The sequence below is a fragment of the Python bivittatus genome, unplaced genomic scaffold, assembly GCF_059951505.1.
Source record: "Python bivittatus isolate LINGU-HERP-01145 unplaced genomic scaffold, Pbiv_v1 ctg000560_np1212, whole genome shotgun sequence".
NCBI classification, from domain to species: Eukaryota; Metazoa; Chordata; class Lepidosauria; order Squamata; family Pythonidae; genus Python; species Python bivittatus.
In genome coordinates this window covers 6,539,800-6,566,188 of record NW_028277083.1, presented here as the reverse complement: position 1 = coordinate 6,566,188, position 26,389 = coordinate 6,539,800, and the positions used below count along the sequence as shown (strand labels likewise).

At 43.7% G+C, this 26,389-nt stretch overlaps 1 protein-coding gene, 1 long non-coding RNA gene and 1 other non-coding gene across 7 annotated transcripts in view; 2 read left to right on the top strand and 1 right to left on the bottom strand.

Annotated features, from left to right (window-relative positions):
- EEF2K (eukaryotic elongation factor 2 kinase) overlaps positions 1-23,090 on the top strand; it is a 33,247-nt gene extending 10,157 nt beyond the window's left edge. For 3 of the 5 annotated variants that reach the window (XM_088148084.1, XM_088148083.1, XM_007424965.4), the window contains 16 exons: positions 1,383-1,483; positions 4,343-4,403; positions 5,152-5,189; positions 5,856-6,027; positions 7,242-7,391; positions 8,607-8,739; positions 9,084-9,211; positions 10,247-10,448; positions 10,580-10,647; positions 11,430-11,507; positions 12,951-13,013; positions 16,484-16,618; positions 17,823-18,011; positions 18,612-18,736; positions 19,596-19,774; positions 20,944-23,090. In XM_088148084.1, the coding sequence (XP_088004210.1) occupies positions 1,383-1,483; positions 4,343-4,403; positions 5,152-5,189; positions 5,856-6,027; positions 7,242-7,391; positions 8,607-8,739; positions 9,084-9,211; positions 10,247-10,448; positions 10,580-10,647; positions 11,430-11,507; positions 12,951-13,013; positions 16,484-16,618; positions 17,823-18,011; positions 18,612-18,736; positions 19,596-19,774; positions 20,944-21,053 (1,932 nt within the window). In that variant the 3' untranslated portion in view covers positions 21,054-23,090. The remainder of the gene's footprint in view (positions 1-1,382; positions 1,484-4,342; positions 4,404-5,151; positions 5,190-5,855; positions 6,028-7,241; positions 7,392-8,606; positions 8,740-9,083; positions 9,212-10,246; positions 10,449-10,579; positions 10,648-11,429; positions 11,508-12,950; positions 13,014-16,483; positions 16,619-17,822; positions 18,012-18,611; positions 18,737-19,595; positions 19,775-20,943) is intronic. The other 2 variants (XM_088148086.1, XM_088148085.1) reach the window with 1 other exon arrangement.
- On the bottom strand, positions 18,006-26,304 carry LOC148214814 (uncharacterized). The gene is made up of 3 exons (XR_015797423.1): positions 25,680-26,304; positions 19,422-19,911; positions 18,006-18,602 (listed from the first exon to the last, which is right to left on the bottom strand). It is a non-coding gene; the product is annotated as an uncharacterized LOC148214814 (long non-coding RNA).
- On the top strand, positions 26,115-26,196 carry TRNAL-AAG (transfer RNA leucine (anticodon AAG)). The gene has a single exon. It is a non-coding gene; the product is annotated as a tRNA-Leu (tRNA).
- Positions 26,305-26,389: the final 85 nt, after the last annotated feature.

Here is a 26,389-nt window from a genome sequence, read left to right as displayed (position 1 = left end):
ACAAGATGCGGAGAAGGAGGGATGTCCAGGGGTTGGTCAAAAAAGTCAAGATGGGAGCCACACCTGCACAACCCAAACCCCACATCTTGTTTACACGCAACACACCTTTTAAAAGCGGCAGGGTTTTAATTAAGTAGCCAGTGGCCACCATCTTAACTTCTTGACCATCCCCTGGACTCTCTCCCCTACCTCTTGCTTTGCCCCATGCATTCCTTTGTTTGCATTAAAATTAAGCTTTAGTACCTATATTGCTTCCAACTTTAGGACTGGGTTTCGTGAACTAAAGTTTAAAAATCCCCCTCCCTGCCCCCAGTGTCATCTATATCTTCTTGAGGGCTACAAAAACAGCTGGATTCTATGAATCAGCAGAAGAACAATGGAGGAAAATGATGAATAATCTATTCCACTTTTAGACAAATGAGCTTCTGGTTGAAACAACTTATTTTACTGTTCTATTTTGTTTCCCAAAAAACTGGCTAGGATAAAAGTATTTATTGAGAATGAATATGGAGTTTAGACCTACCACAATATGTCCCCAGATGGAGCTTTTCTTCAAAGTCCTGTTTTCATGTGGGCTCCGTTCACCCAATGCCATTAAGTGGGCGAGTTGCAAATCTCCCAACTGCACTCACAAAACTTGTGAAGAAGCATGGCTCGCCCTAACTTTGATGAATTTCTTGGTGTGGCTCGGTGTATAATGTGAACCCGGGTCATTTGGTGAATTTCTGGTTCAGTGCATTAGCCAAAACCCTAAAGATAGATGAATTCAATCACCAGGCTAAGGGTGTTGTATGAACAGAGCCACTGTGGAGAGTCTGAAATTGGACTGGCTTTCAGACATCTAGCAAAGCCATGGTTTGCCTAAGCCAGCATTGGCTGGGTTCTTTCCACAGCAAATATAAAGCCATAAACCATGGTTTGCAAACTAGGGTCTATACTACTGCTGCCTGGGGAATTCTGGGAGTTGAAGTCCACACATCTTAAAGTCGCTGAGGCTGAGAGACACTGGTCTACACAATATGTTCAGCCTCAAACAAGCCACCTTATGACTATGTGTCTGATATAGACTTATCCTTTATCCTGTACCAGCTGAAGGTCTCTTGTCTCTAGGACCAAAAATATAATAGAGACCTTGACCAGGTTTAAACATTGCGTTAAATCATCATGTAATTGCTGGTTTGCCTCTCGGGGTTGTACAAGCCCAGCATTTCTGATCGATTAAACCAAAGTTTGTGGATTAGCATAATGTCTGAACCTAAGCCTTCATCAACAGCCAGAATCAGGACTGTGAATCCAATCCGACGGTGGCTTTCTGTGAGTGGCGATTGCCTGAAAGCATGGCACTTTATAAATAACTAAATTAATAGTGTTGACCTTTGCAGGAAGCCTGGAAACATGCCATTGAGAAAGCCAAACACATGCCCGACCCCTGGGCTGAATTTCACCTGGAGGACATCAAAATGGAAAACGCCACCCGCTACAGGTCGGTCAATGTTTCTTGCACGCTCGAGGTTTGGGTCGGAAGAATTGGTATCTTTGGCCCCAGGTGCATTACAAAAAAAATAAATGAATGCATCAGAACCAAGAGCCGCTTGATATTTCTCCTCCCCGCCTCTCCCGCTTTTTAAAAAGAAGGTGTTGTGATCTCGTTGGAAAGGGAAAAGCGATAAGGATTCATAACTGCTGAAAGAAAGCTGATGGTTGCAGAAATCAAATTAGCAAAATGGGTTATAATCGTATTCCCTCTTAGTTAATCGGTGCCTGAATTGTCGTTAATCTCATTATCCAGCAGCAGTGAACATCTTTCATTCTTGTCTCCTGAACTCTGAATAATTCCTTTTTGTGCGAGTGTGTGTGTGTGTGTGTGTAATTCAAATATTTACGCACAGGGGTCCCGTGGGTATTATTGGTAGTGACAACTGCATCTTATTTCTGAGTAGCTAAAAAAAGGTCCAATTGCGTGATTTTTACATAGATTCTTGTCTTGTTCATCACACAGATAGAATTCTTTCCCATATTTATAGATAATTTCTTCTTTTTCTCCCAAGCCTTGAAGATAAGCCAGCTAGTTGCCCAGTTCTTTGGAAGTCTTCAAATAAGGAAAAAAAATGTCTGGAAAGACTTTTCTTCCAAGCTATTATTAGTCTGGCCTCTGTGCTCCTCTCAAAATAGTCTTTTTATTTTCCTCCTCTTGTGCAACCGTGTTCCCTTGGTCACCAAAGCCAGAATGGGATCCCCCCCCACCAAAAAAAGGAAGAGCAGAATGAAGTGTGGGGAATGTGCAGACATCAGGCTAACCTTTGACACGAGCGAAATCCCACAGTGCAAAGAGACACATGTTCTTCATCTCGGCACTCCACACGCCAGAAGCGAAGCGTGCATTTGAGGCATTGCTGGCGTTTCTGTTTTGCTGCTTTATAAGATCCAGCTGGGGTTTACGTAACCATGATTTTCCCACTGGATTCCTTTTCACCTTATAAAATTAAATCATGGTTACTTAAACCCCAGATCTGACTCAAAACCAAATGAACTGCTTTGGGTTTCCTGTCCAGTGAAACTGGGGGTCAGTATTGTGATGGAAACCCAAGGTGGGACTTCCATTATGGTGGTCTTCGAGGACCACCGTGGGTGGAGGTGGCCAGAAATGTCAGGACATAACTGGGAAGTGGATTGTCCAGATGTTTTGGGTAGTGTCCCTTCAGCTCCTTACACAAACACACACTCACACCCCCCTAAAAAAGAGAGACAGTTGAGGCAGAAAGTTTTTAAGGGGTGAAATTGAAAGCCAAGCTCTCCAAATTGCACGCATGCAATTTTCCAGCGATCCAGATGATCTCAGAACAGAATATTTTCTCCCACAGCTTTTGTGGAATCTGGATGGATGGATTATGACTGCATCTTCCGGACAGACCACAGTTATCGCCAAACTGGCTTAAGCTCTGAATGCCCTCTGGCCATTCGTTGCTATTCTTTGCATTCTGCTCACGGTTAGCAAAGGCTCACGAATGGTGAGAAGAAGACAAAGGTTCTTCTATGTGAGGCTGAGTGCGTCTTCCCAGCCTGATGTGGAAGCCTGCAAAGTTTAAACGGCAAAATAATGTGATTGCTCAGATATACCTGGTAGACGACGATTAGTGTGATGAGCCAGGATACTTGACTCAATGCAACCTGCTTCCGTTTTATTCTCGCAAAAAGGAAGGAAGGAAAATAATCTGAATTACTTGATGGATGATATTCTGCCTGCAGGATCTAGAAGGGGAAAAAAAAAATTTACTTTGTACAAACAGGCATTAACAGTATATAACAGCCTTTCTCCAAACTGGTGTTCTCCAGATGGATTGGGCTACCACTCCCATCATTCCCACCTGGCTTAGCCATGGACCTTGAAAGATCTGGGATATGGTTCAGGGAAGTTGTTTGGTTTTGACTTAATGGCTCATGCTGGTTTATTCCTCAAATTATGATTAAAGGAAACAGTGGCTTCAGAGATACAAATTTGTGCCTTAAGTTGATTTCTAATCTGAGTTCATGCAACGTGTGAAGTGGTTTGCTTGTCTGTGGCTTTGAGGGTTGTGTGAATCCAGGCAGCGTGGTTTGTAAATCATGGTTTATGGCAGTGTTTTTCAACTTTGGCCACTTTAAGACATGTGGACTTCAACTCCCAGAATTCCCCAGCCATTATGCTGGCTGGGGAATTCTGGGAGTTGAAGTTCACACGTCTTAAAGTGACTAAGGTTGAAAAACGCTGGTTTAGGATGTACTGTGTGGTATGAACCCAGCCAACTGAGATTTGATCACTAAACTGTGGTTAAGCGGAGCCAAGCCTAAAACATTGGGTGAACCTAGGCACTGTACTTTTTACTGTTAGCAGTTGTCAGGGTGGGAAATCAAACGGTGGATTAGTGTTTGTATGAAGACAGACATTGTGTTTTTAAGAGCGTACAGTTAGGGAATCTTTGAGATCTGGATTTTTTAGGCTGTTTTTTCCTTATAATGCCATTGCTTCTGCTGCTGGAAATTGGGTGGGTATCTTATCATCCTCATTCAGCATATAATGGGTTGGGTTGGGTTGGGTTGGGTTGGGTTGGGTTGGGTTGGGTAAAACTGGATTGGGTTGGAGAAAGCTGCATTGAAGCTTTGTGGGGAAGGGCATAATGGTGATTCACACACTACTACCCAAATTTATTTATTCATTTATTAAATCAATTTATATGGCCGCCCATCTTGCAAATGCAACTCCGGGTGGCTAACAACAGAATAATAAAAAGCAAGCATTCAAGACTGTACGGTGGGATATCACATATCCCCCCATGTGCATTTTAACATTTTTTCTTTTGGGCAGGTACAATGCCGTTACTGGAGAATGGATTGAAGACGAGGTCTTGATCAAAATGGCTGCACAGGTAAGAAGAGCGTGCCAGCACCCAGAGCTTTCTAACCATTTATTTTAATTCATCATATTTTTATTTTCTGCCCTTCTTCCAGGAGCCAAGGACTCCATGTATCCTATGCCCCGTTTTTTATCTTCACAACAAGCCTGTGGAACAGGCCAGTTGTAAGCTAAGGCTTGGTCCAAAGTCCCAGGAGATATTATGACTGAGAGGTGATTTGAACACCAGCCTCCCTGTGTCCCTTCCAACATTTTGGCCCAAGAGTAGGTCACCAACTTTGGCCAAAGGGCACCTTAGGAATTTGGAGACCATGTCATGGGGCGCCCTCACAAAATGGCAGCCCAGGTGGGCGTGGCCAGTCACAAAACACTCATTACCAGACGGTAAGTGAGTGAAATTGCTTTCTACCTTTCTTCTGGAAGGCTCTCCACCATTTCAGTGGGTGAGCGCACCCAGAAACGAGCCCTGAGTACAACCATCTCCCATTTTTATTTTCCCAAAATGGTGATGTGGTCTTCTGGAAACTTTCTGGAGAACAAGATGACCTTGGAAAGAGATGCTTCACTTGTAGCGTGTTAACTTCCCACTTACGTTTCCAAAAGGTGTGCTGGAGACCAAAGCTTCGTAGATATCCAGAAAGATTTCTGTCTTACCCCAAATTGTAACTATTACTCATTCTGGAACTGCACCTCTAAAGCCCTACTAGATGTTCTTTTAAGTAACCTTCAGCAGTTTAATAACCTCTGTTTTGTTTCTCCAGCCTTTTGGCCGAGGAGCGATGCGGGAATGCTTCCGGACGTAAGTGTGCGGCTGCTTGTAGATGTCCTCGGTTCCTTTTTGGCATGGGGGTTTGGAGAAGCTCCGTTTCCTTGTTTTAATTCAAGTCAGATATAACTCAAGAAAGGGAAACTGGTGCCGAGGAAAGAATGAAGAGCCAAAGTCCCTTTCTGGAGCAACAGCTTTTCACTTGTTGCAAAATACGTGATAAACAGCCACCTTCTCACAGGTCAGGAAATTAGGCAATTCCTGCAGACAAATTGGAACAAACAGTGGGGGATGTTCTACTAGAATCTTTTCATACAGGGACTCATTTCCACCACTGCTACATTAATTCATCAACCCAGGGATTAAGGCTCCAGTTTGATGATTGCACAGCTCCAGAGTAGGATAGCTGAGATCGCAGCAAGCTAATTTTGAAATCTGATTTTGCCCATCCTGACTGGTAACAGGGATCAGAATTTCTTGCAGAAGGTTTTCAGCTTGGCTTGTGCCAGAATCCCACTGGAGTTCTCCTACATGCCAGGAAAACAACACCTTTCTCTAAAGTAGACCTGGATTTGCCATAGATACAAGCTAAAGAATGATGCTGCTGGGAGGATCCTTAAAATTGCAGAGCACACATAGAAGGTCCCGTTTTTGCAGCATCCTGGCTTCACCGGTCATTTGTTTCTCTTGCTCTTTTAGGAAAAAGCTGTCCAATTTTTTGCACACGCAGAATTGGAAAGGGGCCTTTAATTACGTGGCAAAGAGGTACATCGAGACGGTGAACAGGGACGTCTATTTTGAGGATGTGCGGCTCCAAATGGAAGCCAAGTTGTGGGGAGAAGAATATAATCGCCATAAGCCCCCCAAGCAGGTATCTTGTGCAGGATCTTGGGGAGAACCTGGGAAGCCCAGAGAATTCAAAGTCATGCCGTTAAAAGTTGCCTTAACCTTAACGAATCCACCGCGTGCAATTGAGTGGGTTTTAACTCAAGAGTATTGGGAATGTTCACCACCTTGAGTTGACCAAAATATATAAAAGGCAGGATAAAAATATAATAATGATGATCATAATAACAACAAAGTATGGTTGCATTCACCCAAGGTCCAAAGTACTTCTGAATCATGCAGTAAAAGTTAGACACGTTCATCAGAATTTCTGTACAGTAGTTTTAACTGGGGGCGTCCAGGGGAAAGAGTCAAAAAAGTCAAAATGGCAGCCGTGAGCAGGTGATCAAAGCCCTGACCTCCCTCCCCAGCAGACACCCCTGCTACAAACTTGGTTGAAGCAGGTTTGGGGTTGGCAATGCTGCTGTATGATCGGGGTGGAATTGATTCGGAACATCCACACCAAAATGTGGGTGGTCTGTGAAATATAGTTTGGTTTTATGCCATTTAAAACAGAGGCTTTGGACATGATCTATCACTTTTCATTTCTTGCACTGTGTCAGTTTTGGTAGAGTTTATACAAAAGTGCATTCCTGGAGATTTTTGGTGGGCAAAACCAACATTTTACCAATCATCTTCTTGTTCTCATTCTATAATCCAGCGTTTCTCAACCTTGGCAGCTTCTAGATGTGTGGTTCCAACTCCCAGAATTCCCCAGCCAACCTGGGGAATTCTGGGAGTTGGAGTCCACATCTGAAAGCTGTCAAGGTTGAGAAGCACTACTCTAATCAAAACCTGAACCCTTTTCAAGTGAGCAAGTTCAACTCTGCCAGGTTCTTCTGCCAAAGATCTCCGAGAACGTGATTCTCCATCACGTCAAGGGAATGGATTTCTAACAAACTTGGTTCATACCCTACTGGGGTTTTTCTCTTTAACATGTTGTAATCCAACCATTGTGGCTTGTAAAACATGGGTTCTGGCTTAAAGTGATGAGTCCAGACAGGTGCAGTTTGACCGAGTCAACTATAAACAAATTGTGGCTTAGTGCAGGATGGAAACTCTCACTCCTGTCAGCCTGGCAGAAGTGAGAAAAAAACCTATTTCTCAGCACCTTTCTCAGCTAACCCACCCTCCCTTCTCTCTCTCTTTTTTTTCTCTCTTTCCCTTCCTTCTTTCTCCCTTCCTCCCTTCCTTCCTTAGGTAGATATTGTCCAGACCTGCATAATTGAAATGAAGAACAGGCCAGGGCGACCTCTTTTCCACCTGGAGCATTACATTGAGGGGAAATACATCAAATACAATTCAAACTCAGGATTCGTACGAGACGACAACATCCGTCTGACCCCGCAGGTAGGACTTCCTTTGCAACTGGGTTGGCAATTACAGTGGATTATGGATGACCTTGAGAACCAGTTGGGGTAGAGATTTAAGACACCAGGTTAGAAACCAGGAGTCAATGAATTCTAGTCCACCTTTAGGCACAAAAACTAGCTGGGTGACCTTGGGCCAGCCCTCTCTCTCAGCCCTGGGAAGAAGGAGACAAGGGCAAACTACTTCTGAAATCTTGCCAAGAAAACTATAGGGACTTGTCTAGGCAGTTGCCAGGGGTCAACAATGACTTGAGGCCCCCCCCCCCAAAAAAGGATTTGTTTTTAGCCAAAGTTTATTGGTCAACACTTGGACTGAGGAGCGAGTGTTGTGGCCCTGATTTTAGAAGACAGGAATTTCCCTTTCTTTGAACTTCACTAGCAACTTTCTCAACAGGACAGCAGCTCTCATCTGGGGATGAGTCAGTTTGCTCTTCTGCATTGCAGAAGCTCTTCTTGGAATAATTGGGTCTGGCCCCTGCAGACATCTCCCAAAGTGGAAGACGGCCCCATGAAATTCTGAATTTATGCAGCCACCCTGAATACAATAGAAAAGACTCTGTAGCTCAGGGTTGAACTGTAAAGTCCTTGGTGCTCTCTGAGCTTGGTTATTTGCTTGCAGACGTTTCATTACCCGACTAGGTAACATCATCAGAGCTAGTGAGGGTGGGATTTGCTGCCTGTTTATATTCAGTAGCTTGCCCTGCCAGTTTTGGTGGAGGTTTGGTTTCCTCCTTGGTGGTCCCTTGATTAGAGTCTTGTTTTCTGTCTGATCGTTTGTCTGGTGTTAATCCTCGCTTATCTAAACGCTGACTACCTTAAAAAGACTGGAACACATCCCCTCCGGCAGCCAATACTCTAATCAAGGAATCACCAAGGAGGAAACCACCAAAGCTGGCCGGGGAAGTTACTGAATGTAAACAGGCAGCAAACTCCACCCTCCCTCGCACAGACGACGTTCCCTAGTTGGGTCATGAAACGTCTCCAATAGAAGGGAATCTCTGTAGCTCAGGGTTGAACTGTGGAGTCCTTGGTGCTCTCTGAACTTGGTGGCTTGCTTGAAGATGTTTCATTACCCGACTAGATAACATCATCTGTGTGATGGAGTGTGGGGTTTGCTCCCTGTGCAGCGATTGCAGGTAGAAGCAGATCTGGTTTCTCTTCTCGTTGGGCTAATGCGGTGTATGCTTTCTTGCAGGCCTTTAGTCATTTCACTTTTGAGCGCTCAGGACACCAGCTGATCATTGTGGACATCCAGGGGGTAGGAGACCTTTACACGGATCCTCAGATCCATACCGAGAGCGGCACAGATTTTGGAGATGGGAATCTCGGTAAAAACCGGAGTGATTGTTTTTCATTGGAGTGGCTTAACTCCAGTGGTTGGGGATTCTGTTTGGTTTGAGAAGGGGCCAGCTTCAGTTCTGGACACTTCCACCTTTTGAAGGAACGATCTATCAACATGGGTCTGTTCGTTGTTGTTTTTCAATTATTGTCTAGATCAGTGTTTCTCAACCTTGGCAACTTTAAGACATGCGGACTTCAACTCTTGAAGTTGAAATTGAGTTGAAGTCCGCATGTCTTAAAGTTGCCAAGGTTGAGAAACACTGATGTAGGGCTTTGCATCTTGAAATGGTGTCTCATTGTGTTTCTGTGGATGGTTCTCCCCCTACCCCAGGTGTGCGAGGGATGGCGTTGTTCTTCCATTCTCACGCCTGCAACAGGATTTGTCAAAGTATGGGGCTGATGCCTTTCGATCTCTCCTCCAAAGAGAAGGACGCCTTGTTTCGGAGTAGCAAACTACTCGTAAGTGTTGTCGGCAAAGGAGCTTTGAATCTAAAGAATTGCTGGCGGTCGTTTTGCATGATATCTTGGAAAGAGGGGCCACAATTAATACTCAGCTGGCTTAATAAAATAGATTCCTCGGGCTTGAAGTCTGCTTACCACCAAAAATGTTTTGGTAGATACCTATAATGGATGTTGTCTTTTTTCTCCTAGAACAGTGTTTCTCCACCTTGGCCACTTGAAGACGGGTGAACTTCAACTACCCGAATTCTGGTAGTTGAAGTCCACCCGTCTTCAAGTGGCCAAGGTGGAGAAACACTGTTCCAGAAAGTTGGATTTACAGATGATACTCATTTCTTCTTTTTAAGAAATGGCCCTTAATAAACAAAGAGAATTCTGTTTTTAGGATGACCAAGGTTGTGCTTGCACCAGATGAAAGTATATGTTTTTAATAATAGAGAGGCGTGTGGTATTTGGATCCGGTGCGGGAAATCTGTGCTGAATCTCTCAGCGGCCACCATTGTGGCTTCCTTAACACCTTTCTAAACTCAAACGTGTATTTTCCTCAGCCTGTGGGGTTACTAGATGGAAAAGGCATAGTTTCTTTAGAAACGAAGGAATGCAGAGAGGTCTCGACTAGGGTGGTTCATGAATCCCACGGAATGGTCGCCTTATTCGAATTCGCACTATTCCAAGTGATACTTGTATGGAAAATAGGGTATTTGATTCCAGCTCGACAGAAATAGGCAGTGAAAATGTTTAAATTTTTATACGTTTATTAATGAAATGCTGTATAACAGTAACAGAGGATAAACCCATGTCCTAAAACCCCAACGACTGTGCGTGTGCTAGCCTCAACCACGTGCACGCTAGCCTCGCGCTAACTGAACGTTGGCTCGCCTTAAACGCAACCTGGTATCCGTTTATAAATTGCACTAAATCAGATTTTGCGCCCTCTGAACTCGCACTAATATGACCTCCCCGTATTCAGCAGGGAAATATTTGCTCCAGGATTACTGGAAGTTTCTGATTGCAGTTTTACTTTTCTCTGCCAAGGAATCGGCTCAGACTGTCGTACGGGGCACAGAAGAGAAATGTGGCAGTAGCCGTGTGAGAACCGTCTCTGGCAGTCGTCCCCCCCTCCTTTTCCGCCTTTCCGAAAACTCGGGGGACGAAAGCATGAGCGATGTGGCGTTCGACTCGTTGCCCTCTTCCCCTTCTTCAGCAACGCCTCACAGCCAAAAAATGGAGGGTCTTCGTAAGTGCCAACCGTTGGCAGATTTTTTTTCGTAGGAGTGAGGGGTTGTTGGTTCTACAAAGGGAAGAGGCTCCTTGGGATCTTGTCGTGCTCTTGCATAAAGAAGAAAATCGTTTTCTGTTTTGATCTAGACTGGCCTGTATTTAATGAAGTCGACAACTTGGTCCAGAAAGACCACGAAGGCTTTGACAGTCAAAAGGTAAGTTCTTCTTCAAGGCCTACTTTAGTGGCCTGGATTCACACATTATGCTAGGCATAAAGAGATTGGGTTTGGCTTGGGGGATGTGTAAATCTAGGGACTGGTGCTTACCAGCCAGGGTTTATGACTTGCTGTTGTTTGTCAACCACACAACGGTGATTTGCTCATTAAAGTGTGGTTGAAACAAGTCACAGTTTAGAGTCATGTGTGAGCTGATGAAAGAAATCAGCTGGTGCAAGTGTTATTTTTTACCTCCGAAGACTGAAGCTCCTATAGCAGTGTTTCTCAATCTTGGCGAGTTTAAGAGGGGTGGACTTCAACTCCCAGAATTCCCCAGACAGCATGGCTGGCTGGGGAATTCTGGGAGTTGAAGTCCACCCCTCTTAAACTCGCCAAGGTTGAGAAACACTGTCCTATGGTATGATAGACAGACAGACCTTTCTCCCCATTTGTGTGTACGCAAATATTTTTCTTGTCCTCTTGAGTTTTCATTCCTTTTCCTGATCAGGACCATGAGCTGATTTGATTGTCCCACCCAACAGAAGTGGGTAAAGATTCTGTGGTCTTTCAGATATGACTAGGTGAGGTCTCCTGTTGTATCTGGAAGGGCAAAGGTGGGCCACCCCTATTTTAAATCCTGCTGGAGGCTCTCAAAGCACAAGGATTCGGAAAGCACCATTCACAACTAGATAGAGCTCTTAGAGAAGGACGAAGTTCAGTCTATAAAAGAAGGAGATCTGAGATGGAAGAAGTTTATTTTCCTCTCCTGTTTGTCTCCTTAGGACTCTGAAAATGGAGGTGACAGTGGATACCCCAGTGAGAAAAGGAGTGATCACGAAGACATGGATCACCGAGAAAAAGTAATGCCTTTTTTCCCCCTTGATTTCATACACTGATCCCTGATTTTTTTCAATACATCACGCTTGAATCATTTGCAGTTTGATTGACCTCCTGACTTGAATCGTGAGCAGAAGAAGATAATTCATGGCACGCCTAGTATGGGCACACATCACCACTACCTTATATAGTATGGATGGATCTCTTAATCTAAGAAGGAAAACATGTTGATACATCAGGTGTTCTTCTCTCCCTGTAAAAATGACCAGAAAATTCTTGGGGATCCTTAAGGCTAATACATTTGGGTGCTTTTATGAAAGGCCAATCAGGAATTCCTCTAATGAGAAACCCGTCAATATCTTGATGCCAATTAACTGGTAGACTTTGGATGCACTTCTCCATTTGGCCTTACAGTGGAACCTGTGATGGAATGGACTTATGAAGGCCATGCTCAGGGAGATAAGCATGTTCTTAGCCCCTAACAGGAGCATGGGGAGATTGATGTCAGGTTCAGCCCAAAGAACTCCACGAGACAATGCAATTACAGTTCTGTTGCGTTTATTAGCTTCCACCTCAAGAAAGAATCTCACCAGACTGAACCCAAGTTCCCAAGCCAGCCAGCCACAACACCGTGAATTCCTTAGGGAGGTGCCAGCCTCATCTTCTTGAACTTCCCACGCTCCTGTTGGGGGCTAAGAACACGCTTATCTCCCTGAGCTTGGCCTTCATAAGTCCATTCCATCACAGAACCACGGAGATGCGTGATCCCCCAGGACCCATATTTAGAATAATGGCTCTCCTCACTGTCCAACCTGTGATACTTCTTACACCAATAGGATCAGTTGCCATCTGCCCCACTTTCACCAGAGAGGCCGGCTTCCAACCCCGTGTATTAAAAACTGGGAGGAAGGACCCTCCCGCTTTAGACAGGAGCCCTAAATTGCCTATATACAGGTGTCTCATTTGAAAATAGGGCCCTTGGTGGAATCCTTGTGCTGTAAGTTTAACTTTTCTTCTAAGAAATGCCATAAATCAGAGCTTTCAGGTTCTTGTCTCTTGGATTAACTGTTTTCAACTGAGATTGCTAGGAGGGAGATCAGACCCACAGCTACCATGACATGGTAGAGTGTTTTCTGTAATTGTAGTGGTGTAATGCCACACTGTGTTGGCGAGAAATCTCCTTTCCACTGCTTTCTGCACAAGAAGTAATATGGGACAAAGTCCATACCAGAAAAAAGAGCATTTTTGAATGCTGTGAGTGCCTGTCATAAAAACAGGGACGCAAAGGCGCTTATTCTTCACAGCTTCTGTGTAGCTCTTTTAAGTATTTAACTCGCCTCACCATAGAAGAAGTTCGTCTCTCCATGACACTGGACAAACTTTTTTTTAGAAAATGGAGCTTTTAAAATGCTCTTCAGCCAAACCTGAATTAAATGGTTCTTTTTTTTTTTCCTCCATTCACTTAGGGTCATCTTAACTGCAACCGGAGACATGAATCTGATGAAGACAGCTTGGGCAGTTCTGCACGGGTAAATAAACCTTTTCTAAAAATCGCGTGGGGTTTGCTTTGATCTGGCTGGCCTGTGTACCAAAGCTGCTAAGATTTTCCTGGGTTGCTGAAGAATCTTTCCCTGTAGTTTACATCTTTCTTGTTCCTTCACTGTTTAATTCTTTCTCTTTTCCAACTAGAGAAATGCTGTTCTAAATAAATTGTCCGAGACCACTAAAACAAGTTCCAGGAATAAAAGGGTGATTCTGCATGAATTCCATCCTATGTCTGGATTTTTTGCTTGTTCCTCTCTTCTGCTGTTTCTTGCTCTTTGCAAACAACTCCAGATCTTGGAGCGTGCTCCAGCATCGGCTGAATCCTGTGCTTTCTTATCCCTAAAGCGAAAAAATGGCAGACTTCCGTTTGAGCTTTCTGTGAAAACATTCTTCTATATTTGGGTTTTTTTAAAAATAATTTTTATTAATAGCTTTTATGTAGATAATAAGAAATACATTCAGGGAAAGAAAGAAAAGAAGAAGAAAAAATAGCAAGATAAGTGTGAAAAAGAAAAAAGGGAAATGAAGATAGAAAAAAGAAGAAAATAAAAAGAAAGCATGAAAAAAGAGAATATATATTTATTATATATATAAATAATTATTAATTATTTATATTAACTATTTAATAATTTTTATATTATTAAATTAAATTTATATTATTAAATTTTTTAAGGGCTTCTGATATCCCTCTCAGCAGTTATACATACAATTCTAATCAAACCACTCAAATCCACCCATTTTTATAGCAAAAGAAATATGGGGCCTGTATCACAATCTCCTTTCTGCCATCTTGCCTGTTTTGACCCTGCCCCTACAGATGCTGCTGGCATTCTCTTTAACTTCCAGAGTCTGAAATAAATACATCCTTGTAAAGAAGCAGGCAGAAGATAGACTCTTTCCAGTCACTCAAACTGCTTGTTATTCAACTATTTAAAAAATTATAAAAGACAACTGGGATGAGGCCCTTGGAGGCAAACAACAGCTTCATTTTATTTGGAACTTCCCATCATAATGATATTAATTAATTAAGTTGTTTAATGAATGCATGATCTTAATAATCATCTGAATAACTTTTCTTGCCATGTTGCAGTTAAAAACCAAGAAAGGCCACCCCCAAAAATAACATGCCTCTTTCCAGCTGGACCTTTATCTGCAAATTTTAATAGAAGTGGTTTAAAGCTGTGCTGTTTGTGAAGTTGTAGTCCGGAGTTTATGAATTAGCTCCTTTGGAAATTCCTCCCAGGTGCCTAAATGTAAGAATGTGCTTACATGCTTAGCTGGGTTCAACCAGCTGATCTTCTTTGCTTTTATAAGTATAGCTAGGATACTTATGTTTGAAATAATCACAACAGTCAGTACCTGCCTCTGTTCAGAAGGTTTCATGAAAATCATTCCTGTATATTTAGCCATTCCTTGGCATTTTATATGTGGTGGAACAAGTTGTTTAGAAATGGCATCTAGTAAGCCATAGTTCACTGTATCGCTGGGCTCTGCTTTAGCTGTGAGGTGAGAAGACATAGCTCTCTGCAGCTCTTTAAAGCAGCTGCTCCTTTTCAGAATCACCTTCAAATCTGAGCACCACAGTCCAAGGTTGCAGGATCAGATGGGCTGGGGATCAGATTGCTTCCCTCCAAATAGAGACGTGTTCAGGGGCGCCTGCAGGGAGGCGGACGCCAAAATGTGCATTGCATCGTCACAAAGCAAATTCCATCCCTGCTGGATGTTTGTTGTGATGTTCATAAGGGGCAGAGCTTATGTCATGATGTCGCAATGCACATTTTGTCACTCTGATGAAAGCTTCACATACCGGGGATGGCTTTGACTCTCTCCCTTTCTACGTGTCCGGTGTGAAGCGCGCGCTTGCTGTATTTATGGCTCCTTGCACTCGCTGCAGAGCTATCGATGTGTGCATGTGTGTTTGTGACATCATGTGTGAAAATTTCTAGGAATACTGTCCTGGCTTCTTGGCTGTGCAGTGCAAATATCGTTCTGTAAAGCAGAAGACTTTGCATATAACCGTCTTCTTCTCAAGTGAGAAAATTTAGCGTACCATCTTGTGCATGTTAACTCCAAAGCAAGTCCTGTTGAAATCAATGTTTGTGCACAGATATGTATGTACCGGAAGGTAGCCTTTAATGAAATCCTGTGTGCCCACTTTTATTTGGAAAAAGTTGCAATGAGTTGTCTTATATCAAGTCACAAGGTTGATCCAGGTATTCCAGGTTGACTAAGACCTGTGTGGTGTGCCAAGCTATGATTTATGGCTTCAGATGGATTAGGATTTACTCAATAAACACTAAGCCATCATGGGTTGTTTTGGCTTCACAGGTAGGGGCATCTTGAACATTGTGGTTTGGGTAAAGCTGTAGAGAGTAAGGGAGATGACCTTGATGGAAGTATGCAAGAATTGTTACCTAGGTGAAAAGGGCTAAAACATTTTTTTAAGTCATGGAAAATATTCAGAAATGGCTTGGACAGACACTACCCTGATTCGCTGGAGCAGTGTTTCTCAACTTTGACAACTTTAAGATGGATGGACTTCAACTCCCAGAATTCCCCAGCCAGCATGGCTGGCTGGGGAATTCTGGTTGTTGAAGTACACCCGTCTTAAAGTTGCCAAGGTTGAGAAACACTGACTTAGAGTGATCTCCATTCATTCTAAGAGTAGAGTTAGTTCCTCTTAGAGTAACTTGCTTTCACAGCATGGCTGGCTGGGGAATTCTGGGAGTTGAAGTCCTCCCATCTTAAACTTGCCAAGGTTGAGAAACACTGCCCTGGAGTATAAGAGGGAGAGGAGGTCCAGCACAAACAGACTTGCAAGATTCTGTTGTGCCAATATCAATAAAGTGTAGTTATGGTCTTCTACTGGAGTTGATTTTCTGGTCTGGTCCACTTAGTGAGGGCGACAAAAGCACTGTTAATGATAAATTCAGGCAGTTTGGCTTATCCCACAAGCAAGCCCTGGCTTAACCTGATGTGAGAACATAGTCCCTGGCTGAGAAGAGTTCAGTCTGGAGGGGTTTCTAACTTACGAAGGAAGGATCAGGGTTCAACCTTGGAACCGTCTGCAGGCCAGACAAGTGTTCCATTGCTGAAGTTCAGCAGTAGGTTGTGGAGAAGCTCAGCGAGAAGAATGTAGATGGTGAAGATGTGAAGTAGGACCCCTCTTTTTTCCCCTCCCTTGGGTCCTTTCTCTAATTTATTTATTATTTTATTTATTTATGCAATTTCTATAGCCGCCCGTCTCCATCCAAGTGACTCTAGGTGGTGAACAATTTCAGTCATTAAAACCATTATAAATTATACATATAGGCGGCCTACAATTATCATAAAAATTGCATAAAAGTCAACAGGGCAATCAGGTAATGGGGCCCTTAACACTTTGGGGACCGGCTCAGGCACGTAGCCAGGTGCTACTTCAGACTCAAGTTCTGCTGCACTTTTCCTCTTCCAGGTCAGTGTGGAAAAATGGAATCTCTACAACGCTGCTCGGGTTCACATTCACAGACCCTCCTGCGTTGCGGTGGAAGTTCAGAGACTCAACGCCCTGGAACTTGAAAAGAAGATTGGAAAATCCATCCTGGGGAAGGTGAGTTTATTGGAATCTTTTATCCCGGCAGTCTTTTCTCTCTTTCTCTCTGAGCGGACGGTTTAACTCCCTGGCCAGAAAGAATAAGAGTTTCATATTGATTGCTCTGAATTTATTGCTTAGCATTATGCGGGTCTATGACCGTAATGAAGATTTGATTTGATTTATTGCTTAGCATTTATGGTTGCTGGGATATTCTTTGTTTAGGACCAAAACAGAAAATGAACTGCGTGAATTAACTTGTCCACTTTGGGGGTGACCCTCTTTGGTTCAATTAATGGCTAATTTTAGGGAGGGAAAGTTTAGATCTCAGGAAAAGTATTGATCAGTTTGGCATTGGGGCAGCTAGAAGGGGATTCAGACCCTCAAAAATGGTTTTGTGAAACTGAAACCATAGTTGGCCATCAAATTAATGTTTTTTTTCTTTTTCTTTTCCCCCAAATTAATTGTTTTCTTTTAGAATATAAATAATACCCTGTAGAACACAAATAAAAACTAAGTCCAGTGGGGCCTATAGAATAGAAACTGGAAGCTGTGAATACTGTGATGATTAAAGTGAATCCAGCCTTTCAGTTTATATCAGTGTCAAACGTGATTCCTAATATTTTATTTATTTATTTATTTGGTTTATGTTGCCGCCTATCTCCCTTTTAAGGGACTCTCGGCGGCTTACAATAAAATAAATCAAATACATAAAATACACAATATAAAAAATAAAATAAAGCACATAGCACCCGGACATCATCCAAACAATATGTGTATGAACATAGTCTAGAGTTACTGAAATGGTACGGTTGATGCTTAATACGACATTGATAGGAAGCTGCAAAGGGCAAGGAATTATTTTGTAATATGAAAAAAGTTGGTATCATTGAACTGAAACCAACTGGATTTTTTGCCCTCTCACCTCTTTGCTCTGCTTTTGTCAGCCTTACCAGGTAGAGCAGATGGGAAACATGACCAGATGAGCAAATTCTATTTTATTGTAAGGTTACAGTAACAGTCTGAAAGTACAATTCTCCCGCCATCTCCTTTACAGCTCAAGAAACTAGGGAAGGTCCCTTCTGAGCCTCTTGCCCTGTCCATTATCCATCTGTGGGCTCAGCTCCCTCTTATCTGACCATGCCCTTGGCAGCATCTCTTGGCCCAGTCTCCCAAGGTCTTTCCCACATGCCATTACAGCTTTTTCCCTCCCTCCCAATAGGTTCATCTAGCCATGGTTCGTTATCATGAAGCTGGCCGATTTTGCGAAAAAGACCAGGGGTGGGACGAAGATTCAGCGCTGTTTCACCTGGAGCATGCAGCTGAGTGTGGCGAGCTGGAAGCCATTGTAGGGCTGGGCCTCATGCATTCTCAGCTACCTCATCACATACTTTCAGAGGTCACGCTACAGGTAAGTAAACAAGGTAATATCCCTGCACAGCTTGGGACCTGAGAATGTCTTTGTGGTTTTCCAAGAAATGGAGAAAATTTATCCATTTTCAGTGCCGTACACTGGAAGATATTTTGTCTACGCCTGCAAAAGTGGATAGTGCATAAGAGTAATGTGTATTTTGCAAATGTCTCTAAACCATTGCTTCTCAACCTCAGCCACTTTAAGATGTATGGACTTCAATTCCCAGAATTCCCCAGCCAGCATGGTGAGAATTGATGTCCAAACTTCAGTTGAAGAGTTCTGGGAGTTGAAGTCCAAACATGTCAGTGCTGCTGAGGTTGAGAAACACTGGTCTAAACAGACGAGGAAACCCCAGATTGATAGCATGAATGGGAGACTCACGTTTGGACTACATAGTGGGTAGAAGTGAAGATGTGCAAAATTGGTGCCAAATCCCAGAATAACTGAGGATCTCTTGACTGTATGGAATGGGATGCCCTTCAGAGCTCTAAACGCCATATTTTCTTACTGCTTTTTTAGAGGAGTTGGGTTGCAAAGGTAAAGATGTGTTATTCCTTCTTGTTTCTTCTACTCCTTTCCGTTTCTTTTCTATTGTAGGACACAAAGCAAAACAGAATCAAGGGCTTTGAATATTTGTGCCAAGCAGCAGAAGCTGGAGACCGGCCTTCCATGATTCTTGTTGCGAGAGCTTACGATACCGGTGTGAACCTGGCGCCAGACAGGTACTCCTGTGTGGTTAAAGAGAGAAGGGGACCATCCATATATGGGGGAGGTGTCCTGGCTTGTAACCTTAGACATTTGACCCGTGACAAGAGCAGAACTCCTGATCACGGAGGAGTTCTTGAATTTTTGGAATGGCGTAGCCATCAGAACTCTAAACAGGCCATGTTTTCCTGGTGCTGCTTATAGATGTTGAGTTATTTTTTAATCAGAGCTAATCTACAAAGACATCATTCTGGTTAAGTATTTTGTTGTCTTTGAAAAGACATTTTGGAGGGTTGAGGGCTTTTTCCCCCCTCTGTTGAGGATCTGGTTTCTGCTGGAGTAGTCTCTGGGCACCAGAATGAAAAATGCCACGTTCTCCCCTTCTACCACCGTAGTTTCTTTCTGTCTAGCTCTGTTTGTGCAATATTCTTATCCAGGGTTAACTGATCTATGATTAATAGGTTGGTTTTCAGTGTTCTACATGGCTTTTATGTAGTTCTGCCTGTTTTGTCATCAGTTCTAATTAATGCAAGATTCTGTTATTATATCTTTATAATAAAAGTAATATTGGCCTGCATCACTTTGGTTTTCTAGTCTGGTCTGCCTTGAAGGGATGACTGATGCAATCTTGCAAGTCTGAATGTGTTTCCCCCTCCCTCCCTCAGTGAGAACTAGGGAAGGTCTTATCTGAGACATCCTCACCTGGACTCAATCCTCTTTTATCTGACGGTTGTCTTGGTAGCCGCTGTTCCTCCTGTCCCTCAAGGCCATTCCATCTGTCCACTGCAGTTTGCTAGTGCTGTAAAAATACATTCAATCCATCAGTCATGCCCCTGGAGTTTTTCATATTGGGTTTTGTTACTTTTAATTCCGCAGACAGCAGGATTGGAAAGAAGCCTTGTATTGGTACGACAAAGCTTTGAACATGACCGATTATGATGAAGGGGGCGAGTACGATGGCACCCAGGATGAGCCTCGCTATCTCCTCCTTGCAAAAGAGGCAGAGATGCTGATGCTGGGAGGATTTAATTTGGACAAGGATCCGCAGAGATCAGGTATGAGCCTGGCTTGTTCTCGGCTTGCCCTTCGGAAGTTCCATCCTCTTAAATTCTTAGCAACGTGGCCAGTTGGGGTCCAGGGATCCCGAGATGCAGATCTCTGATATGTAAGTTCATTGCAAGAACTAGGGAAGCTGTTGAAAAAGAATTCCAAAGACTGCTAAATATGAAACGCAAGCCCTATTTATACTAACATCAAGGTTTAATTCGTAGGCTTCTTCCACTGTCATCGCAGTGCAATGGACTGGAGGCCTCCTGCTTGGGGCAGGAAGAAGTGTTTTCAGCTGTCCCTTCTTGTTTGTTTATTTAAGCAATTTATATGGCTGCCCAATTTGCTCACAGTGACTCCGGGCTTATAAAAATAAACCCCCAAATACAAACCCACTATACCCCCACCCCCCTGGCAACAACACCACATTCAAACCACTTGATGGGCTCCATATCCACCTGGGATCCCCAGGCCCGCTGGCAAAACCATGTCTTCAGGGCCTTGCAGAAGAGCATCAAGGTGGGGGCTGGTCTTATCTCTGTGGGGATGATGTTCCACAGGGAGGGAGCCACCACAGAGAAGGCCCTTCTTCTTGGTCCCACTAGATGGACCTCCTTAATGGGCGGGACCCATAACACGCCCTGCCTCCCCAGTTTGATGGGTCGGGCAGATGAAATTGGGAAAAGGCGGTCCTTCAAATAACCTGGCCCCAAGCCATGTAGGACTTTAAAGGTGATAACCAGCACCTTGAATTTTGACCTGGAAGCAAATCAGCAACCAGTGCAGCTCCTGCAAGAGAGGTGACACGTGTGCAAATCTAGGGCTGGACTAGTTTGGTCTGAGGCTGTTGGATGAGAAGAACTTAGTCTCATGAGTAACGTAGCTACAGATTAAACCCCTTTTCTGGGTTTGCTCCATATACTGAACCATAAACCTACCTGATTGCCTGGTTCACACAACACCCTAAGCCACAAAAAATCTAACCAGATCTGCGGTACCCCTAGATTAAGTAGGGTGTGTTCAAGTAGCTGAGGGATTGGACTTCAACTCACATCAGCTCCAGCCCCACCAGCTGAGCCTGCTGGGAACTGAAGGTGGCACATCTTCAGGAGACCAGGTTGATCCAGGCAAAGCCGGAGTTGGTCATGACCTGTAATTCTCTTTTCCGTTTATCCAGGAGATCTGTACACGGAAGCTGCTGAAGCTGCTATCCAAGCTATGAAAGGGAGACTAGCTAACCAGTACTATCAGAAAGCTGAAGAAGTTTGGGCCATGATGGAGGACTGAAAAGCTTCAAAAGACACTCTTTCCTTGTATATATCAATACAGAGACCCTTTTTTAATTTAAAAAGAAAAAAAAAAACTTATTTTATCCAGAAGCTGGGTAGGGAAGCAGGGGAGAAACATGTCCCGTGGACGGATCTTCTTTTAAACGTACGATCTTTTTTCTTACTCGGTTCTGACTCAGAGCCCAAACAACCCGTATTTGTGGTAGACCTGAGTCCTGCAGTTCTGATTCCTCTTGATACTTTTTTGTACAATTGTCCGAGCCAGAAAAGTTGGTGTTTTGATTTGGAAGAAGTCAAAGATCCTCCGTGCCTGCGTTACAGCTTTATGATCGGTATGGTAGAAGGTTCATCTTTGGACGTCTCTCACTTGGCTGTTGGCCTCACTCTGCAGATTTTTTCTGTCGGGGGAATATATTTTGTTCTGGGTGTTTATTTGCTTATAATTCAAGAATGGATCCTCCCAAATTATTGAACGTTAAGATAGTGAGGGGGGAACAGTCTAAATGTCAGAAACATTTTCTTTTCTAGGCCTAGTTTTTAAAAAGCATACATATCTCTCTGTAATAGCTTCAGATGGCTTATCACTTTATACAGTTCATTATCTGGGTCCTACAAATGGTGGTGCGTATAAACATCTAGACGTTACTAAAACAGCTTTGGATTATTTGTGCATCTCGTTCTAAAACTGGCCTGCACAGCAAAGCAAAAGTCAGTGCCTAAGCAAGCGTGGGTGCGTCCATTTTACAGATGAGGAATACTGAGGCTGAGAGAAATGCAATCAGCAGCAGGCAAGCTTGGCAAAGACTGGAAATCCTTGGCAATCTACTGCAAATTCCCCAGGAATCTGCTGGTCGATCCTGATTGACCTTCTGCCAGTCCCTGATCTAACCAGCTTTGACCCTCTTTTAAGCAACTAGCTGCTCATTAAAGACACTGTGAGTTTTGCAGCTGAATCTGTTCTCCCATCTCTTCCCCCTCCTTTAAATAACAGTGGAATGGGGATTCTTCCCTACGGCCCAGAAAGCAGGGCATGAAGATTCAGGTCAAATGTTGCGGCACGTGGGGTTGCTCTCTTGGAGAACTGCAACCTTTTAGGGAAATTATTTTGAAAGTGCTGCGTCTCCTTCCATGTGCAGAGATGGCAAAAGCTTTTTTTAGTGATAAAAAAAAAGAATCCAATACTATTTTTTGCTCATCCTGAGTGGAATGGACTGATGTATGAACGGAAACAAATTCAGCTCAAGACATCTTACTGTTTCGTTTTTCTTTTAAAGTAGTGGTAGCATTTATCTTTTTCTGGATGATGCTGTGTTCCTCGGCTGCAGCTTAAAGATTATTTGCTTGAGTGCAATTTCACATTGATTTTCTTGATCGTTTGTTTGCATGACCAAGCTGGAATTCTGATAGGATGAAGTTCGTGTTTCCAAATACATCTTAGATACAGTCCTGGAATTAATTTTTCAAAGGTCGGTATGAATGCCCTTGTAATAAATAAGAATAGTTTTGCAGAGCGAGGCTGGTGGAAATGAAAAATGGACGTATCCAGAGGCACCCAGGGAGGTCAGATGAAAAAAGCAGCGTTACACTATTGTGATAGCTCCACCCCTTTGTATGTGCATTTCACGCATGTACAAAAGGGCCCAAACTTGTGACGGTAGGAGGCTTTGGGCATTTTGTTGAAGCATCAGATCCTGCAGATGCCTCAAATTCTTCTGAGACAGAGCTTTTCTGTATTTAACTGGAAATGAAATTTAAGTGGAAGTTCAGCCTGAGATTTCATAAGTGCTAGACTACCCAACAATAGCCTTCTTTGAACCCAAAATCTTTCCATAGTATTGACTTGAGCATCAACATTTTTGCAGTTTTCAGCTTCTGGCTCAGAAGCGTTGCCAACTGATTTGGCTGCTCTTCTGACAGGTGAGAGGTGTATGGTTAATTAAAGGTTTCCTTTTATTTTGTGTATATGTCTACTCTGCAACTTAACAGCAGGAATTAAATCTGTAAACTCTGCTGCCCTGCAGAGAACAATAAGGAACAGTTAAAGTCCTCATTATTATGCCACCAACTGTATGGAATACATTATAATAAAACAGCCAGTGAACAGGAAGCTTTTGAGTCAAAGTACAGTAGTCCTTAAAAGCAACAGCAGTGCTTTGGGCATACTTTCAACAGGTTATTTCAACAAGTGCACTCATTTTTTTAAAAAAACATATCTATAAAGTAAAGCTGATAGCATAAATACAACAGTTTAATGATGTCATTGTATATATGTCTAGCCCTTCACTTAACTGCCAAGAACTCTGAATAAAAATGGGCAATTTTAGAGCAGATGTTTATTGGAAATTGTCGAGGTTGCAATTTCACTTCCCTTTACTTGAAAATAAGCTCTGCTGAAGTCAGCGGAGTTCAGGAACGCTTAAGCTTGCACAGAATAGAGTTTGCCGTCTTTGGATGGCATTCTGCGAGATTGTAGGACTTCTTGTTTGTCTATGCAATTAATGGTTAACGTGTGCTTCTGAAACAGGATCGTTTTATCTGCTCACGTGAAGGATTGCTAGGGCATGTCCCTAGCCGCGTTCACATGGCCACGTCCTTGGAAAGCAGCAGATAACGTGTTTAACTTACATCTGAACTCCCGCATTTCAGCACCGTACATGGGAGCTCAAAAGGACTGATTTCTATCGATGCAGATTCCCTGTGGATAGGTCAACCATCGTCAGCCAGAACCCAAGAGTTCAAAGCTTTCTCTGCCGCGTCTTCATTCCTCCCCGCAGAAACTTTTCTGGTTTGGCCATAGAATTCTGCCTGTGATCCCTCCTCTGGATCCAAGATGGTAGAGGCCACATTTAATTTGCTAAACGAAAGAAGACTGCTTTCTCCAGTCTCATACAGACGGGGATCTGGAAGCTACCTGTCACCGATGAACCCACGCTTCCCGCAGCATGACTACTAGCGAAGGATGGAGTGAGCATTTTCTGAAAAACCACAGGTTTCCTGTTGCTGCTGCCAAGGATTTGCCTTTAAATCAGATTGTCAATTAATTCCATTTCCTTTTGCACCCTGTCTTTATATGCATGCTTCTTCTACCTCTCTGCCCAGCAAAAACATGGCAGATCTCATCACGAGCATCCCATTAGACTTGTCCTGGATTTTATTTACAAGCTTCTGCTAATTTCATTTGCTTTACAGATTGACAGATCTAAAGTAGCAATGAGTTTAATGTTTTGAGCAGTTCTACATGGTGGGTCTCTAGGACAGAGTTTCTCAACCGTGGCCACTTGAAGATGTGTGGACTTCAACTCCCAGAATTCCCCAGCCAGCATATGCTGGCTGGGGAATTCTGGGAGTTGGAGTCCACACGTCTTCAAGTGGCCAAGGTTGAGAAACCCTGCTCTAGGGTATAATGTTATAGTAAGGGTATAATGTTATAGTAAGAGATGGTAGCAAACATTGCGGCTAACGAGTTTGGAACTCATGGCAGATTGGCCGAGCCAGTTGCAAAGAGTTTTAAAAGCACTCGAGGTATTATGTTTACATTGCCCTGCAAAAAAATAAAATAAAATGCTGTGATACGTTTTCAATAAACTTTCTCAAGGATGAACCTTGGTCAAGTCTGCCTCTTTATTTGGGGATCTTCGTCTTCACGGATTTATTTATGTTCTTGAATATATTTGGGGTTAGATGATAGGGGTTTGGGAAATGTGAGATTTTATGGCAGACCTGAAGAGGTTACCTAGCCGGGTAACGAAACGTTTGCAAGAAAACAACCGAGCTCAGAGAACCCCAAGGACTCCACAGTGCTTAATGTATATAAAAAAGTTTAAGGAGACTCTTTTTTCCAAAGCAGAACAAAAGCATCATAATAATTCCTATCAATAAAATAAATTCTAGAATTTGTTTAGGCATCGTATCCTGTCGCAAAGGGCCTCCTCTGTTTTAACCTGGCACTTAACTCTGAACTCTTTGGGACAAAGCACCAAACACACACACATTTATAAAACTCTAATTTTCCTTTAACAACTTGTTTTAAAGATTTAGATTTTTGTTTAAAAATATGGAAAAGAAACCGCTCTCAAGAAAAGCAGAAGATGCAAGAAAATGCCAGGACCAGCAAACCCATTAGGCGCAACAGGCATAGGGCCTACGGGACACGGAAGGGCTTTAAATTTTCTAAACTGGAAAGAAGATAGATAGATGAAGTAGAAGCTGTTTATTTTCATGCCTTTTAATATACTTATTTTTGTGCCGGTGACTAAAAAACAGATGGCAGCTGCAACTGTAACTGTAACCATGCAAGTGGCCCACGAATAAAATGGGCAGGCCTTTGGTCCTGATTGTGGCCGCCACCCTGACTTTTTTGACACCCCCCCACAGATACCCTCGAGCAGAATAAAATGTGCCACTAAATCAGAGCAGATTTGAACCAATGCATCCTCCAGTGGCTAGAGTGACCAACCGCAGGCCTGTGGGAGCAACCAAATAGGAAGCTGCTCCTCTGCAACTAGCACTTAGAGGTACACTGCTTCTGACCAGGGAGGCTCGACGCCGCCCTCTTGGCTTAACAGCCCTCATCTAAGGCTCTGGCTTCAGCCTGCCTTCTCCAGCCGTCCCTACGTGACGTTACCGTATAGATCGCGTCGAGTTTGCAAGCCAACCACCGACCCACAATCTCTAGCAGGAGTTTGGCTTAAAGCTCCCATTCCAGTCAGAGGGATCGGGCCTGGGCGGTGCACGTGGTGCCAGCCGCCGACGTCACAATGGCCTTTGGAACGCGGCGGGGAAAGCGGAAGCCTCGCGTTCTGCCGAGCTTTTGATCCTGGTTATTTTTAGCCGCTGAGACGTTTGGGGCAGTTCCCCCCCCCGCCCCGAATATTTAGAAAAATAAAACTGGCCTTGGGGTCGTTCGCCGACTCCCGGGCAGATCCCGCGCGGGGATAATTTCACTTCACTCTTCTTTCTCTGGACTTTTCTAGGAGGTAAAAAAAGGCACACCTCCAGAATTGGGAAAAGGCACTTTTGCAGGGATGAGTAAGTCCCGCGGCCATGTTTTCCCCACCGAGGTAGCGTGGCCGAGCGGTCTAAGGCGCTGGATTAAGGCTCCAGTCTCTTCGGGGGCGTGGGTTCGAATCCCACCGCTGCCAGTCCGTTTTGCTCCCTTTTTAAAAAGCGGCTCCTTGCAAACGACGGCCGAGCGCCAGGCACAGGGATCCGGAGAGGTGGGGGGGGGCACCCGGATAACACGCGAACGCGCGCTCACACGCCGAGAAAGGCGGGTCTGGAGCGCCCCCTGCTGCTCGCCTCCCCCCCCCCCAGCACGACACGACGCTTCCCCGG